This window comes from Notothenia rossii (genome assembly GCF_949606895.1).
Source record: "Notothenia rossii genome assembly, chromosome: 8".
NCBI classification, from domain to species: Eukaryota; Metazoa; Chordata; class Actinopteri; order Perciformes; family Nototheniidae; genus Notothenia; species Notothenia rossii.
Window position 1 is genome coordinate 67860247 of NC_136906.1, and position 16654 is coordinate 67876900.

The following is a 16654-nucleotide window of genomic DNA, read 5'->3' on the forward strand; positions in this document are numbered from 1 at the left end:
ATTGATCTGACAGCCATAGTTAGTGGTTATTAAAATGTTATACTCATGACACTTCAACAAACTAAAAGGGTAAACAGCTGCTTACATTCATTCCTCTGAAATAGTTAACGCAGAAATGTAACATAATAAAATGTGATAAAATAAGAATTTGACTTTTTTTTTGCTCCACTGTGTTTTATTTTCTCTCAAACTCTAATTTTGGCTTGATACTGAAGACGTTTTGCCTGATCTTAATGGCACAAACCTGATTCCATGCTAGAGGCCACTGAGCATCATCTACAACATATTCATTCATTCCATCATTTTGCAAAGATTTAGAAAATTGAAATATGAGCAAATATTTAAACATATGAAACTTTTTTGATAAATTACTGGCATAAAAAAAAGGCCAGCCAAAAAGCTTCTTTACCCGAAGAGAAAATAAAACGTACAAAATGACCGGCTGACCCAAGTGCAGACACTGAACCCCCCGCTGCAGCAGGTGAGCTCAAACAGCCCCCTGCCTCTAAACCAAAATAATTAAAAGTGACATAAGGCATTTTGGTGCTCAGACAGACCTATGCTACAATATATGTTTAAGTCGTGTTCTTATATAACTTGAGGACACTTAACACACTGTGTCATTTTAAGAAAACTATAAGTTCAGCATCTGACTGCCAATTAACCAATTCACAGAAAGGCTACAGTGTTTTGCTTTGTTTAGGTTTTTCATTTATCAATTGTTCTTTGAGAAATATCAGTGAAATGTATTACATCTAAGAGTTAACAAAAGCACAAAAAAGCTATGTAATTCACCAAAATATACAGACTGATATGTGACTATGATACATTTGAAATGGTTTTAATGAACTATAATATTAACAACAATGTGAACATTTAACTTTTAACATATTCTGTAGCCATAATCATCTTTTAAATCCCACAGTAAGGTTGCATAATGGGCTTGTTTACATTTGTTTAATCTGGGGATGAGAGATTGAGAGTGTGTGGGTGTGCTGTGGACTGTGGAGGTGATAATAGAATGTGTAGGAGGGAGGGCAAACAAACATTATTTGCTGGGTTGTGCTGTCATACACTTGACTGGTTTCCCATCCAAACCAAAAATCTATCCATTGCATCCAAAGCAGAGTCTAACATAATTTGGAATTAGTGTTTTTTTTCTTCTGTAAAGCCCCTGTCACACTGTCCCGAAATTGACACCCGATGGACACACGAATATGGAATTGTGAATTTCGCACGAAGATGGCCCCGAACCACACACGAAGGCAACATTTACATTACATTTAAGACATACAACTGCAACGAAAGTAACACAAACAATTATGTTAAAGTTTTATGATACTGTACTGATATTTTTTGACTTTGTTCTTTACTTACTCCGTCTTTATATGTAGAAGATATTACGTTTTCTCCGTCATGTTGTTTCCATAGCAACAACAACTTCCTCGCCTTCAAAATAATATATTATATCCATTTTAGTTTCACAGAACGCAAATTGGGTTATTTACATAATATGTTTACATGATTTTGTTGTGTTGTAAAACAACCAGATGGACACACGATAAAGGAAATGTTCAAATTCGACTTAAGATGCCCTCACGAATGCCTTACGAAGGGCAAAATGGACACACGAATTTAACACGAAAATGAACCTTCACAAGGTCCTTCGGCAATGCTTTGTGATGCCAAAGATGTTGCCACCGCTCCCGAAGTTGCTGCCGGAGCCTGAGAAACTCCACCGGCGGTCATACGATGGCTTATGATGCCATAACGAATCGCCCGATGTTGTTACGATCAGAGCCGAATTTGAACATTTCCTTAATCGTGTGTCCATCGGGTGTCAATTTCGGGACAGTGTGACAGGGGCTTTACTCTATCTTTCTTAACCTTTTAAATAGGAAACTTAGCCGAGAATTGTTACACTGCGCCAAAACTGAAAAATATATGGAACATGTAGAAAAGGCATATCACTGCAACCTTATAGTACGATTTTAAGTACATTTCAAAACTTGACAATATACTTATGTTTTACAGTCTAGGAGAAGGGTTTAGTTTCATTTCATTTCAAGCCTTTATTTAATCAGATGAATCCCCTTGAGATCATTGATCTCTTTTTCAAGGGAGACCTGCTCAAGTAGTTCCACATGAAACATATAAACATAGACAGAACAACAAGGACATCAGTACAGCATCATTTACATAATTATCCACAGAAACAGGTACCAATAGCTTCCGATTGAGTAGCATCCAACCGAGCTTTAAAAACATTTAGTGGCACCAGATTGCTCAGCTTCCATTCCTTTTGCAGACTATTCCAAGACAGAGGAGCTGCACATCTAAAAGCTGTCTTCCCTAAGACAGTCCTAGCAGTTGGCACATTTAATAAAACCACAGCATTTGATCTCAGGCAGTAGCCACTTACAATTTTCCGTGAGATCAGGGAGCAGATATAAGATGGAAGTTTCCCTAACATGGCTTTGTATATAAAAATGTACCAGTGAATGAGCCTCCGTACAGTTAATGAAATCAAACCTGCCCTTGCATACAGGGTACAGTGATGTGTTAATGCTTTACAATTTGTCACAAATCTTAGAGCACCGTGATACGCAGCATCTAACTTGACCAGGCAATTGGCAGGTGCATTGATATACATCAAATCACCAGAGTCCAGCACAGGTAAAAAGGTCACAGTGACTAGCCTTTTCCTGGCCTCAAGCGAGAAACAGGACTTGTTCCTGTAGAAGAAACCTAGCCTAACCCTCAGCTTTTTAAGCAGGCGATTTACATGAAGTTTAAAAGTGAGACAATCATCAAGCCAGATACCAAGGTATTTGTAACAGGTAACCACTTCAAGTTGTATTCCTTGCGTAGTTACAATATCTAAAACAGGCTCTGGTGTCTTTTTAGCTTTAGAAAAGAGCATTACCTTGGTTTTATCAACATTTAAAAGAAGCTTTAGTTCAGAGAGCTGAGTCTGAATAATGTTAAAAACAGCCTGTAATTTAACACCAGCCTCCTTAATGGAGGGACCTGCACAGTACATCACGGTATCATCCGCATAAAAATGTAAAGTGGCTTCAACAACATTTTCAGCTAAACTGTTGATGTAGATGGAGAATAAAAGTGGACCTAAAACAGAACCTTGGGGAACACCATTTGCAATTTTCAACCACTCAGAAGACAGCCCATCAAAATGAACACATTGACACCTTTCAGAGAGGTAGTTCACAAACCACCCCACTGCATGGCTGGACATGCCTATACTGGCTAGCCTCTGCTTTAAGATGCGATTATCAACGGTGTCAAACGATTTGGACAGGTCAATAAATAGAGCTGCACAACTCTGCTTATTATCTAAAATACTCGCCACATCATTCACCACTTTCATTGTGGCAGTGATGGTGCTATGTTGCTTTCTGAAGCCTGACTGATGTTTAGACAGGATGTCATTTTTACATAAAAACTCCTTTACCTGTTCACTCACTTGGCGTTCGAGCACCTTCGCCAGAACTGACAACTTAGAGATTGGCCTATAGTTATTTAATAAGGTGGCCTCCCCTCCTTTTAGTAAAGGCAGGACATACGCTGACTTCCACAATTTTGGAATTGTGTTTGTGCTGAGGGAGAGGTTAAAAAGAGTAGTAAGAGGTGGAGCTATCTTTAAAAAGAAAGGTTCTAAGTTGTCCGGGCCAGCCGGTTTCTTAGGATCTAACTTGGTTAAAGATTCACGAACAACATCAACAGTAAAAGGAGTAAAACTAAAAGGGTTTTCCAAAACACGTTTTTCAGAGTCACAGACTGTAGTGTTCACAGAAACAGAGTTAGTGACAGAATCAAATAGAGAACCACAGGACACAAAATGCTCATTAAAGCAATTTAGCATAGTAGCCCTGTTCGATATGGAGCCAGATGCTGTGGTAAGGCACGGAGGTATTACGGATATCACCGGTGGATAAATATTTAATGGCTTTCCAAATTTTCCAGGATTATTCAGATTCTTTGTGGTTACTGACAGATAGTACTTTGATTTAGCACTTTTGATATGTGAAGTGAAGCTATTTCTTAGCTGCCTAAAACGCAGCCATTCTACCTCTGCGCCTGATTTCCTAGCCTTTGCCCAGGCCTCGTTTCTCTCATGAAGGAGACTGGACAGTTCAGCAGAAAACCAAGGATTGCCTCGTCCCTTTACTCTAAATTTACGCAGGGGTGCATGTCTATGAATGATCTCCATAAAACCAAGATAAAAATAAGACCATGCAGTTTCTACATCTGCACACAAATCGATTTTTCACCAATCAAACCCAAACAGATCATGAACAAAACCTTGCTCCACAAAATGTGTTTTGTCTCTCTTAATGATAATGCGAGGTTTAACCTTTTGGACCTTAGTGTCCCTAATTGTGGCTACAACACAGTGATCACTCAAATCATTTGCAAATACTCCCAAAGATGAGTATTTATAGGGAACATTAGTTAAAATGAGATCAATTAGGGACAGGAGAGTCAAGAAAATAAAATAGTTGAAAGAACCATAGTCATCATGTCACCCTAATTCTATTTGGGTCTTGCTAATGATGTCTTTACAAGAATCATTTCATATAATTCGGATCATTATTCAATTATTTATAATCAAAACAGAGAGAAGGCTTTCAGATGACTTGTCCTCAGACAGCCCCTCAGACACCATGCCTGTGTCACTGGGTGAGGAATAACGCCTCCTCTTCATCGGGTGTCAAACAATACACTTTGTGATCAGAGCACATCTCCCCCACTGAGTGGTGATGTCCTTCGTTCTTCCATTATACTATTTGTGTTCTAGTTTCGATGGAAGAAAAGATACATCTCACTTAAAAACCATCCCACTGTGACAATGGACCTCTTTTAAAGCTAGCAGTTATGGAATAAACTCTATATGTAAAATCATTTTATATAAATGTGTTTTAATACTAATCCACTGCAGTGCACATAGTAACCATGACAATACAAACACACAACACGATAAATAAGCTTCCAAAAATGGTAAAGTTTAATTTATAAATGAAAAAAATATACAATACCAACTAACATATAAACAAATCAGTTCTAAGACCAAACCCAATTCTTCTCATACCTTCATATGGTTCTTAAAAAAAAAAGAAAGAGAGAGATTTGTGCACGTGTTTTGCATTATAAGTGAAAGGTCAGCATGGCCAGCATGAGTATTAAAACAAAAAAAATGGCATTCATTAGGTTTTATTCAATGTAACGAGAAAACATTCTTTATCAAATATTTCTATCATTAACTGCACACGTGACATGCAACCTCCGTTATCACACACGTGTTTACATGTGACTGAAAAGCTAAATCAGACTTAAATCGGCACAATTTAGTTTGACATATTGTATAAAAGCATTATTACTTTGGTGTTTATTTGTGGCATTAACTTTATATTTGATAAGTTATTTATGTGACAAAATGTTGTATATAGATAAAAAAATTACAAGTGTACATGCTGAGGAAAATACAAAACTGATGGCTCACTTCACTATTATCATATGTGTTGGTCCAAGAAGCTGTAGTGGGTTCTGACGGCTCAGGATGAATAAAGTAGGACGACCAGAAAAGTTTAAGACAATGATGCCATCTAGAGGCAGAACAGAGGAGTTTCCTCAACACAGAAAGTGTGTACACAATCATGACCTCATCACAACACTGTCCCAAGGCTTTTAAGAGCAAAAAGTCCCTTTATGACAGCATTTAGTATCATGAGTCCTCGTCATTGTAGAAAAACACAAAGTAGAAGAGAGCACTGATGACCAGCAGAGAGACTGACATCAGCATGTTCCTCCGATTCTCTCCTCTTAACGTCTGCAGCTCCTTGTCTGGAAATTAAAAAAGCAATGTGAATCAACCAATGTGTGGCAGCCATCCATTTTCACCAAAACTGAAACATCATGAAGCAACAAAAACTGCTTATTTATATGAATGTACCGTAATAATATTAAACACGGTCGCAATCATAACACGGATAAAACTTTCATGAGCTTAACGAGTCAATCAGATCACAACAATGACTGTTTATCTCAGATGTTGGTGTTTTTATATATATTTAGGAATGACCAACTATGAAGCAACTGACCAAAAGAAAACTGATTCACATAATCCAAAGCTGTTTCCATAATCATTCATAGTTTTTTTGATTGTAATTGAGATATCTCTAAAAGTATTCAAATGTCAAGTCCACATAAAGTGAAGTTAGAACATATTTGTGACACTGCTTATTACATTTGAATGGCACATGTTTTTTGTAGGAGTGTTTCCTTACCTAACTTTAGCACCCTCTCATTAATGATGGTCATTTCATCTACCAGGTCCTGCCTATGGAGCAGTGAGGGTGAGAGAGAGAGAGAAACAGCAACATAAGGAGGGTTTTCACTTCATGGACAAGCCTCATAGGGAACAACTGTATCAATTCAAGTTAGGTTTCATCTCTGAAAGTACGTTTTAACATCTCTATGACCACCATCATCATCCTCACCTGTCCTTCTCAGAGAGCTTCTCCTTTCTGCTCCTGAACTCAACCCTGTCCAGGTTGTCTTTGCATCGCGTCCGCCGCTCCTCCAAACGGTCTATCTAGAATATTTACAGGTCAGAGATAATAGTGAGTTTAGTTAAGATTGGTTGGATTGAAAATACTTAACCATGAACAGAGGCCGGCGTAAGAAGTACTCTTGTATTGTACCCAGGGTTGTAAGTGTAGAAGAATCAGAGTGTAGTAATACTCTGTTACAAGTAAAAGTCCTGCAATCAAAATGTTACTCAAGTAACAGTACAAAAGCATTAGCATCAAAAGATACTTAAAGTAACAAAAGTAAAAGGAATCATTCTGCAGATTGGTCCATTTCAAAATGGTATACACTTGATATGTTTTAAATATAATTAGTGATGTTATCACAGCTGGTAAAGGTGCAACTAGTTTTGGTATAGGCCTACTGCAGGGTAGATTGTGAATGTTAATTCAGGTGTAACTCAAGTCCTATTTAAGTGTTGATTATATTTCATATTACTAATCCAAATCTACAAAGTAACTAAAGGTATTTAAATGGAGTGGAGTAAAAGTGCACAATTTACCTCAAAGTACCATATCATTAAAATATTCACGTAAAGTACAAGTACCTCAAACTTGTACAAGTACTTGAGTAAATCTACTTTAGTTACTTTGCACTATTGACCAAATGCAGAGACTAAATGAATTGAATGTGTGCATATTAGAGATGTGAGGATACAGAAGCAGGCTCGAGCTAAAATGCTAACCCCCTATCCAGCAAGCTGGAGGAGAAAAATGCGTCTTTCACCGTCTTACCTCAGTGGCGACACTGGTTTTCTCGCGTCTTTTGTCTTTAATTTTAGTCATTTTCTGGCTGAATCTAGCTACTTCAGAGAGCCTGGCTGTTAGACTGACTGTACGGAAGTGTTTCCTTCTTCTTCATTTTGACACATCACTCCTCCTTGAAGGCGGTGCTGCCCCCTATCTGTGTAACACGGCCATAACGGTCAGGCTAATTAATGTCACCTGTGCTAATAGTGACCTAAAGTTTAAACTATGCTATTTGACGCTATTCTGACAAAGTCCCAGGAGAACAAAAACAATGGGGGGTTTCAGCTCCAGCAGCCCCTTTGAATTAGTGAAACTAAAGTGATAGTTATTAACTCTATTTCGCTCTTATAAGACACACACATATCATATAATATGACGTTATACATGAACAAATTAGATTTGATTCAATTTTATTGTCATTGCACTATGACAGCGATATGCAGTTAGCATTCTACCAAAAGTGCAAAACAAGTAGAAAGTGAGGTGTTATTCATGACTTATTAAATATACATGATGTGGAATAAACAAGTATGTTTTATGCCAGTAGTATTGGAAGTACTAATGGCTATAGGAACATTGACCGAAAACTGTCTTCTGTCTCCGCTACGAAGTAGAAAAGTGTGTGTGCTAGTTGAGAGAGTTGCTAATCGGATTAAAGGACCTGAGAGGACACGGTTTGATCAGCTGAGAGAGAAAAGGAACGACGCCATGTATTTTCTTCTCCAGTAGCTCCGTTTCATTTTGGAAAAATGCCTCTCTTTATAAACCGGGACCAAATATTTGCACATCAGGTACACCTGCTGGAGCACAAACTGAGGGTAAATCACTGCTAGAGTGTCATGCCAAATGTGAGATTTATGATCAGAGATTGTTAACAATATTGATTGTTTTCCATTTAGTAGCCTACGCACAAAACCAAGAGTGTGTGTTATGTCTTTGTGTTTTTAGAGTAAAGAGGAACGAATACTGGAACTGGAGACAGAGAATGCTATTCTTCATTTAAGACTTGCCGAGGTAAGAAGACTCCTCTCATCATTACTTACAGGCTTAAACCTTTTAGGCCTAAGGGAATCCCAGATCACTGTTACAGTATTTTATTTAATAGCATGATTGAAATACATTATGTATTTTATCTTTTATCTCACTGCCATTGAATTCAGGTGTAACTTTGTATTGTACAGTATGTCTCTGTTATAAAAGGAGAATATGGATACCAAAAATAATCCGGGTAGACTGTCCCTTCACATGCTCAATTTTAAAATTTAAACTCAAACTAGTTGCAAACAGGCAACTAGTATTACCTAAAGTAGCCTAACATGTTTTATTGGGTTTTATAGACCTTACAAATAATTACATAATACTTAAAAATGTGCAATGTAATGAAAACTGTTTAAAATAAGCTCTCTGAGAAGAGTATATTTTGTTTTCCAGCATTTAACATGTTCTCTTCCAATGCTGTTTATTTATTCATCTTTCACTGATAATTGAAACAGAATGCGATCATTTAGCACCAGAGCTTTTACTGTGGGTTTTGGGAAACACATAGTTCCCTAAACCTCAACATTTTGCCAGCGTACACCACTTTTACATCTATAGGGTAAACGGGTTGCTTAATAAGTTATCAACAACAGTTGACCAACAAGTCTCTCGAAGACGTGTGTTGTATTAAAATGCCGTTAAATTCGAACAAGCATGATACAAGGGGGGTTATTTAATGTAGCTGTAACTGCCAGTTGAGCTGTTGTTTGGCATAACGTGAGTATAAAATGGTACAGCGGTGCAGAATAAGTATGTTGATGTCGTATCCTTTAGTGTCTGGGGAAGCTCCGTCGAGACCATGAAAAGGAGACCAAGGCCCAGAAGCATCACCTGCAGCAGAGGAACGCTCAGAAGATCACCCGGTCAGCCCTCGCCAAACTCCTCTCTGAGGTCCAGGTACACATGCACCAGAATTAATGTCTTTGTGCACATGGTAGCTTGTTATAGTTTTTTTATCTGATCTTTTGAAATGTTTCACTAAATACCATCCAAAGGCAATAAAGGAAGGTCATTTAGGAACTTAGAAAGACACACAAACAAAAGACAAACACACACACACACACACACACACACACACACACACACACACACACACACACACACACACACACACACACACACACACATCCGCACTGCCCTTCACACCTCATGTCTCCTCTCTGTGTTGGTTGCAGGCCGTGAAGCAGGACTTGAGTGAACTTTTCGCAGTGTATTTGAGTTTTTCCACTGAGCTGGAAGAGCAGAGCAAGCAGCTGCTGGACAAAGTACAGCAGGCCAGCTGTTCTCTAAAGGGTGACCGTGGAGACGAGGTTCAGGGTAAGTGTCTCAGTGTGTAGCATAACAATCGATCAGAAATGCAGCATCTTTTACCCCATTTTCCTAAGCAAATTGTTTTTTTTATTGACTTCTAGGTCTACTGTTCGCCACCATTTTGGCCATTTTCTTTTTAAAGTTATGGTGGAGCCTGGGTGCTGTGAGCTGGAGTGAGCATGCAGCTTTAAGAAGAGCAGCTTTTCAAGGCACTCTGACATTAACCTATGATAGATTCAAATTCAAAGGGTCAATGTGTAAGGCCTGGTAATAAATAAATATTGGCGGCATTTTAAGTTCTGCTACTTGGTCAATACACGCATGAATTATATTAAAACAATTAATAAAATAAATCAGGGCAAGAATACTTACATTTTGCCGCCACATGCTCTCCTCCTAGAAGAGTATAGTGTTGTAGCACGTATACCATGTTGGCATTTTCTTGTTTCTGCCATTTTGAATTTATACCAACAAGCTATTATAGCTGAGGGGAATGTGTGTAGAAGTCATAATGTAAATCACAGGGGAGGTTTCAAACCGTCAGAAGTTAATTTACCATTCATTGAATATTTTATTAAGGAACATTTTTATGCCTCCCTTCTGGTCTGACATTTTCTACCTTCCACTTTTATTAATGCTTTTTGTTTTGCCAACTCATTCCTCCTCTCTGTGTTTCTCACTACTCTAAAGTGGTTTACATGTTCTGTGCTAGCTGTTTCTTGATCAGGCTGTTTGCTGATAATCCTCTCACACTGCCCCTCCCCTCCTCTCTCTCACCCCGCCCTGCGAGGTTATCCCGGGTTCACTATCTTGCTTTAATTCAGTCCCACAAGTCAGCTACTCACCATGGCTCTGAAGATTTGTGACAACTGATCTCCCTGAGAACATGCTGTGCAAAAATGCTGCAAACTTCACCTACTTACCTGCACTAATTAAAGAGAGTACTCCAACTATTTGGAGATTTCTCTTACATTACATTTATTTTGCAATTTATTTGCTACTTTGCTAATCATTATTTGTATATAATGTAGGGCTGTAATTGTTCTTTGACTTCTAATTCAAGATTTATAAAGGGATCAATCTGAAATATATGTATCATTCCAAAAACCTTGCAAATAAAATGTATTTAAGTAATAACTAAATTATTAGTAAAAATGTACATGTTGTAGACTCATATGATTAGGAAACTATGAATTTGGATGCAGCAATAAAACCAAGGCACTTAAAAAAGACGTTTTTAAGGGGAAATGCCAACAAATAAATCTATAAATAATCAGATTAGAGGTTTACGTTTAAGATTCTGAAGGCCTTTAAGTACAGACTTTTTCATTTAGAATAAAAAAAAAAAACTTTTATTGCTGTTTTGGGGATCATTTATTTTTGAATAATTTGCACTTGAAATCATCTTTAAAGAGAAAAAGCAACATTTTGTTATATTTTCGTTCAACTAAGGCTATCCCTGAAGGTCTCAACCCGTCTGAGTGAATGGAGTTGTTTAGTGCCGGGTTAACAGCACTAACATGTGTGCTCCAGGATTACAGACCTGGCCTGAGTTCAAAGATTTAAACCAGACAACAGATGGTCTGCCTTTTCCTTATGTGTTTGTTGTATCAAAATTAACACAATAATAAGCTTGAACCTCTTTTCTCTAATTTATCTCTCTGCTCTCCATGACCAGACTTACAAGCTGTGGTCTCAGCTCTAGAGCGCTCTCTGGAGGAGGAGCGGGAGAGGTGCCGGGCGGAGAGGCAGAGGAGGAAAGAGCTCCATAACACCCTGGTGGTGAGCACAGATTATTGTCTGAAGATAATGGGTTATAGTCTGGGTTCATAGAAACCTACAGCATATCTGATGTGTTGCTTTGTTGTTATTCTTAAATATGTGCAGGAGCTGAGAGGCAACATCAGGGTTCACTGCAGGGTGCGACCAGTTTTACCCTTTGACCATGTCCCATCTTCCACCCCTGGATCGTGGTGGGGCATTACAGGATCCATCATGACAATATGAAATACTTTATGATCATTAAGAGTTTTTTTGCACTTGAAAAGCTAAAAATATAAAATATATGTGTTGTTTTTTTCTGTCAGGCCTGCATTATCAGAAGAAGTGGTATCTACAGTCAGTGATGTGAGTTTTACATTTTCTTAACATTTATAATATTTAATTGCCGCTAGCAGCCTCAGTGTCCTCACCCTATTTTTGTTTTGCCCCATTTGTTTTTTTTAGGACACAGTGATGGTGAATTGCATAAAACCTGGAATGCCAGTGCATAACAAGATGTATGAGTTTGAGAGGTAAAGACAAACACCGTCATGGCGCAATTACTCTAGTTTCAAAAGTATCAATGATTCCTCTGTGTTTCTTCCAGAGTGCATGGACCAGAGGAATCCCAGGATGCAGTGTTCGAGGAAGTCAGGCCGCTCCTCACATCTCTGTTGGACGGGTTAGTACGGAAGCATTAAAAAAAAAAAGGCTATGTCAAATCACATGCCATTCAAATGTTCATTCAGCTATATTAATTGAAGAACCACCCTGCGGGGATGAAGAACAAACAATAAAAAATGTGACAAACGGCATAATGTGACTGCATGTCTTGAAAGTCATCTCCTGCCCTTCAGCTACAATGTGTGTATAATGGCGTACGGACAGACAGGAAGTGGGAAGACTCACACCATGATGGGCTCCCAGCTGCTGGAGGAGCACTCGGGGGGACAGCAGAGGGCGCAGCCGGGGGCGCAGCCGGGGGCGCAGCCGGGGGCGCAGCCGGGGGCAGAGCAGGGCATCATCCCCAAGGCGGCTGCTGAACTCTTTCGGTGAGGAAGAAAAGCATTTGTTTGTTTTTTGTGATATTTACTGTCTATAATGACTAAACTCTGCGAGATGTGTTTTTTTTATGACATGCTGAATCCAAAGTAGATCTGTTCTGATTTACTGTGTAGAGATAAAGTTGATCCATTAGTGTATCAAGATAATAGAGAATATATTTAGGTCGAACTTTGTCTTTTTGTTTTCATGTATGGGGTTTTGTTCCTATTCCTGTGTGTGTGTGCAGGATGATCTCTGAGAAGCCAGCAGACAGCCACACAGTGGAAGTGTCAGTGATGGAGGTGTACAACAACGAGGTGCTCGACCTTCTGGCCAAAGATGCGCAGGGCAACCCGGTGGAGCAGCGCTGCGACGTCATCACCACCTCCAATGGGGCCAGCCAGGTCATCGCCCTCAAATACCAGTGAGTACAGCCGCAGCTGAGGAGATAACCAGAATATAAGACTGTGTTTCTATTTATTATTATTTGATATCTCTATTGAACGGGTACCATGCATAAAAAACACATTCATCTCAAACAGAGAAGAGATGCTATATGCCAGATTATAGCTAAAAGCACATTTCCATCTGCAGTCCTTGGACAGGTACACACTTAACAGTCAACACACTAATTCAAATAATTTCATATTGCCTATAACCCTAACAAATAAAACAGCTCAAATACAGATGAATCAAATATAAATATTAGTACTTTTGTCGAATATAATTTATCAAAACCAACCAAATCAAATGTTTGCACAATGGGGAAAAAGCCTGCCTTTGTTTTGTATTCATATAATCAATGCTTTTCGACATGTAACATGTATCAAATTATGTTTAATGGGAAAGGGCTGAAAATGACGCTATCAGGGTGGGGCGGGTGAACCAAACAGTAAAGTTGAATGCAGTAAAACTATAAGATAAAACCAATAAAGGCTGCACTGGGTCGTCACTGAGTTATATTGTTCCCATAGACATATTCACTTCATCCATGTTCAATACTGATTTAAGCAGCTATCACTTCATGTCGGATGTGTTTCATATGTCCTCCAGGCCCGTGCGGGATGCCTCTGAGGTGATGCAGATCCTCAGCAGGGTTTTGAAGCTCAGGGCTCACTGTCCCACCCTCGTCCACCCCGACTCCTCTCGCTCTCACCTCATTGTCACCCTCACCATTTCCTCCAAAAGCCCCAACGCACTGGCCCTGGGTGAGACGCAATCACACACACTCACACATATGTTAGCATTGATGACACCTGTTGGCCACACACTCATACACTGTTTGTTTCCATTCAGCCCGCAGGCTCCAGAGTGCCAAGAAGGACATGCAGCTGGCCGCTCAGAAGGAATGGTGGAGCCCACGCTGTCGCCGTGCCAACCTCGCCGCCCGCAAATCATCTGAGGATCATCTCTTCGCGAGCACGGCCTCCTCTCCCAGCCGCTCCCCCTCACACTCCCCCTGTCCCTCCCCCAGGCGCAGCGTTTCCCAGGCTCTGTTCAAAACCAAGCTGCAGCTGGTGGACCTGGCAGGGAGCGAGAGTGTCGGTGAGAGGGGCTGAAGGATGTGAATTTAGTTTAGTGTCATGGGAAATTTGGTCTGTGATTGTTTGAAGATGCATCTGGCCACATTTAACCTGGAAAACCTACCTTTTTCATGTAAATAATTGAAAAACAGTCATTAGGCATGTCTAATTCAGATGCTGGGGATAACATGCTGCTTTGTGCAGATTTCAAGCTGCTCATATACAGCCTGTACAAACACAGCTGAGGATGCAGGTTTTGGTAATTAACCCGTATTTACACAGAAAAAAGGTCAGAATAAGAATCAGAATATCTTAATTCATCCCACAGAGGGGACATATGAATTTGTTACAGCAAGAAAAGAACCAAAGACAGCTTAATGATAACCAAGAAGCATGCATACAAAAATATTAAAGATAAAAACAACAACACCATTTACAAAATACACATCCTGTAACAGTTCTAAGAGATATAGCAGCCAGGTATATATTGCACAGCTATTAACGGCATATATATAGATAAACCCCTTCAGCACCATCTCGTTTTCAAGGGGGTCCCAACAATAGCAACAACTTACAGACATACATAAATATAGTATAGTCTTTGTTGTTATACGTGTATGGGTCACTGTCACTGAACCAAGTAGAGCGGATGCTTGTTCATTATGCATATCAATCAGCTTCCTTGCAGACAGTTAAAAAATGTGTGTGTGTCAGGTATGTCTGGAGTTTCGGGCGCCGCTCTGTGGGAGGTGTCCTGTATAAACCGCAGTCTCTCTGCTCTGTCCGATGTCCTGGGAGCTCTGGCCGAGCAGAGACCACACGTCCCCTATAGGAACAGCAAACTCACCCATCTGCTACAGGACGCCATAGGTGAGGCACACACACACTTACACACTCCCACTCTCTTTTTCTAACACCTGGGATTCATATCTTCCTGGGAAAGAGTCACTGACACCGACATGTCTTCACCTAGCTGAGAGATTCCACATACTGTAACTCAGACAACACTGAATCATCCAAAACACTACGCCAAGATATGTCTGTATAATGTATTTTTGTCCTTGCCCTAAAAAGGAAAAGAAAAGTATGACACGTGTAATTAAATTGTATTTTGTCCTTTTTAGTGTAATCTTTTGGTATATATTATATATTTCCTGTGAATAATTGTCTTTATCTTAATGTCATACATTTACAGAGCTAAATCCCAGATCAAATGCACGCTAAAGGCTCTTTGAGCATGTTTTCTCACAGTGAATGTTAAATGTTTGTTTTTCATGTATTGTGTCTTGATATTTGTCTTTGTTGATGTTACACATGGAGCTGCTGTGATGCAAGTCAAATTTCAGACCATTAAAGTATTATCTTATCTTATCGTATCGTCATAATAGTTTTTTTTTTTTTTAAATCGTTTTTTATGATTGGTGTTATTTTTCTCAGATTTTCTTACAATGTATCTTCTTCAGCTGTGTTTATGTATGCAGCATATACACTAAGGCAACCTCCTCATATGTGTAAACCTACTTGTTTCTGACTTGAACTCTAATGTAATTTTTGCGTGGTGTTTAACATGTCAGTCTTGAACATCCCCTCTTGTCTCCATCCCCTCCACCAGGCGGAGATGCCAAGCTGCTGGTGATGCTGTGCGTCTCCCCCACGCAGCGCTACGTCACAGAGTCCCTGCAGTCCCTGGGCTTCGGGACCCGGGCCCGTCAGGTCCAGAAGGAGCTGCCGCGAAGGAAGGGGAACCCTCTCAAAGTTAAGTGACGAGACAGACAGAGAGATTTTCTCCTTTGTAATACGGCAGCAAGATAAGTCCTGAATCAGTCATGCCAACACGTTTTGACGGTATAACTGCAAATCTGTTATTTTAGTTTATAGTGTGTGTGAGCCCTTCTTTCTCTCAGTAGTTACGTTAACTAAGAAATGTGTTGATTTTGCTAGAAATATTTATATATTTTCCTTTTTTAGATATATTTTAATAGACTAAATGTCTTTTATAGGGCTTTCTGAAGTACTTGTATAATGTGTTCATTTTTAACCCTGGCAAATAAAGGGTGCTTAGTAGTTATGGATGAAGATACTGAAAGTTGGGGTAATGATTCAATTTAGGATTACATTTTATTTATTCAATTTCTCATATCATTAGACTGTAGATCATGTTGATAGTCGTCAGTCCTGTATAAGAAAATGCTTCCTGACTGAAGTCTTCCATGAATTCTGTTGTAAATACATTTCAGTGTTTCTGCTCATGCCTTCTCTTTTTTTAGAGTTTTGGGTGCAGTTATGTTTCTATACATGTTGATGTATTCTGTATCTGTATTCATCCCCCTTTTTTGAAGACTTGAACAATTCTTTGATGGATTAGTCTCAGTAGAAAGTAGTGCCGATATTACAAAACAAAATTAAACAGCTGATGTGCAGATATGTGTATTTTGTGTTTCAGTCTGTTTCCGAAGACACTGTACAGAAAAGTCAAATAAGGGCATTAAACAGTTTGTGCAGTCCCTCCGAAAAATTACTCATATAAAGTTGATTGCTCACAAAAGGCTTTCTATTCTACGCAAACTACTTCCACTGCGGGGGATTGTTCCAATAAACCGTCTGCTGCTGTGTAGATTA

The 16654-nt window shown here is 39.2% G+C and overlaps 2 protein-coding genes across 3 annotated transcripts; one reads left to right on the plus strand and one right to left on the minus strand.

Moving 5' to 3' along the window:
• Positions 1–5003: 5003 nt before the first annotated feature.
• On the minus strand, positions 5004–7502 carry ccdc167 (coiled-coil domain containing 167). The gene is made up of 4 exons (XM_079645122.1): positions 7344–7502; positions 6519–6613; positions 6306–6358; positions 5004–5862 (listed from the first exon to the last, which is right to left on the minus strand). The coding sequence occupies exons 1-4, from the start codon at positions 7392–7394 to the stop codon at positions 5744–5746; spliced, it is 318 nt and encodes a 105-aa protein (XP_079501248.1). The 5' UTR covers positions 7395–7502; the 3' UTR covers positions 5004–5743.
• A 78-nt stretch (positions 7503–7580) lies between these two features.
• On the plus strand, positions 7581–16511 carry kif25 (kinesin family member 25). Of its 2 annotated transcripts, none has more exons than XM_079645160.1 (15): positions 7581–8176; positions 8307–8372; positions 9171–9293; positions 9572–9713; positions 11386–11489; positions 11595–11680; positions 11795–11834; positions 11934–12001; positions 12076–12150; positions 12326–12520; positions 12760–12936; positions 13566–13720; positions 13809–14057; positions 14750–14905; positions 15648–16511. In XM_079645160.1, exons 1-15 carry the CDS (start codon positions 8108–8110, stop codon positions 15797–15799), a joined length of 1857 nt encoding a protein of 618 aa, XP_079501286.1. In that variant the 5' UTR covers positions 7581–8107; the 3' UTR covers positions 15800–16511. The 2 variants fall into 2 exon arrangements, with proteins under 2 accessions (XP_079501286.1, XP_079501287.1); XM_079645161.1 differs by having other exon boundaries at positions 7581–8149.
• Positions 16512–16654: the final 143 nt, after the last annotated feature.

Excerpts from the sequence above, each read along its gene's own strand:
- ccdc167 (XM_079645122.1), bottom strand. The coding sequence starts at position 7,394 with ATGACTAAAATTAAAGACAAAAGACGCGAGAAAACCAGTGTCGCCACT. Across the intron at positions 6,614-7,343 it reads AAACCAGTGTCGCCACTGAG|ATAGACCGTTTGGAGGAGCG; the intron begins GTAAGACGGTGA and ends TAAATATTCTAG. Across the intron at positions 6,359-6,518 it reads AAGCTCTCTGAGAAGGACAG|GCAGGACCTGGTAGATGAAA; the intron begins GTGAGGATGATG and ends ACTGCTCCATAG.
- kif25 (XM_079645160.1), top strand. The coding sequence starts at position 8,108 with ATGCCTCTCTTTATAAACCGGGACCAAATATTTGCACATCAGGTACAC. Across the intron at positions 9,714-11,385 it reads CCGTGGAGACGAGGTTCAGG|ACTTACAAGCTGTGGTCTCA; the intron begins GTAAGTGTCTCA and ends CTCCATGACCAG. Across the intron at positions 12,151-12,325 it reads CTCACATCTCTGTTGGACGG|CTACAATGTGTGTATAATGG; the intron begins GTTAGTACGGAA and ends CCTGCCCTTCAG.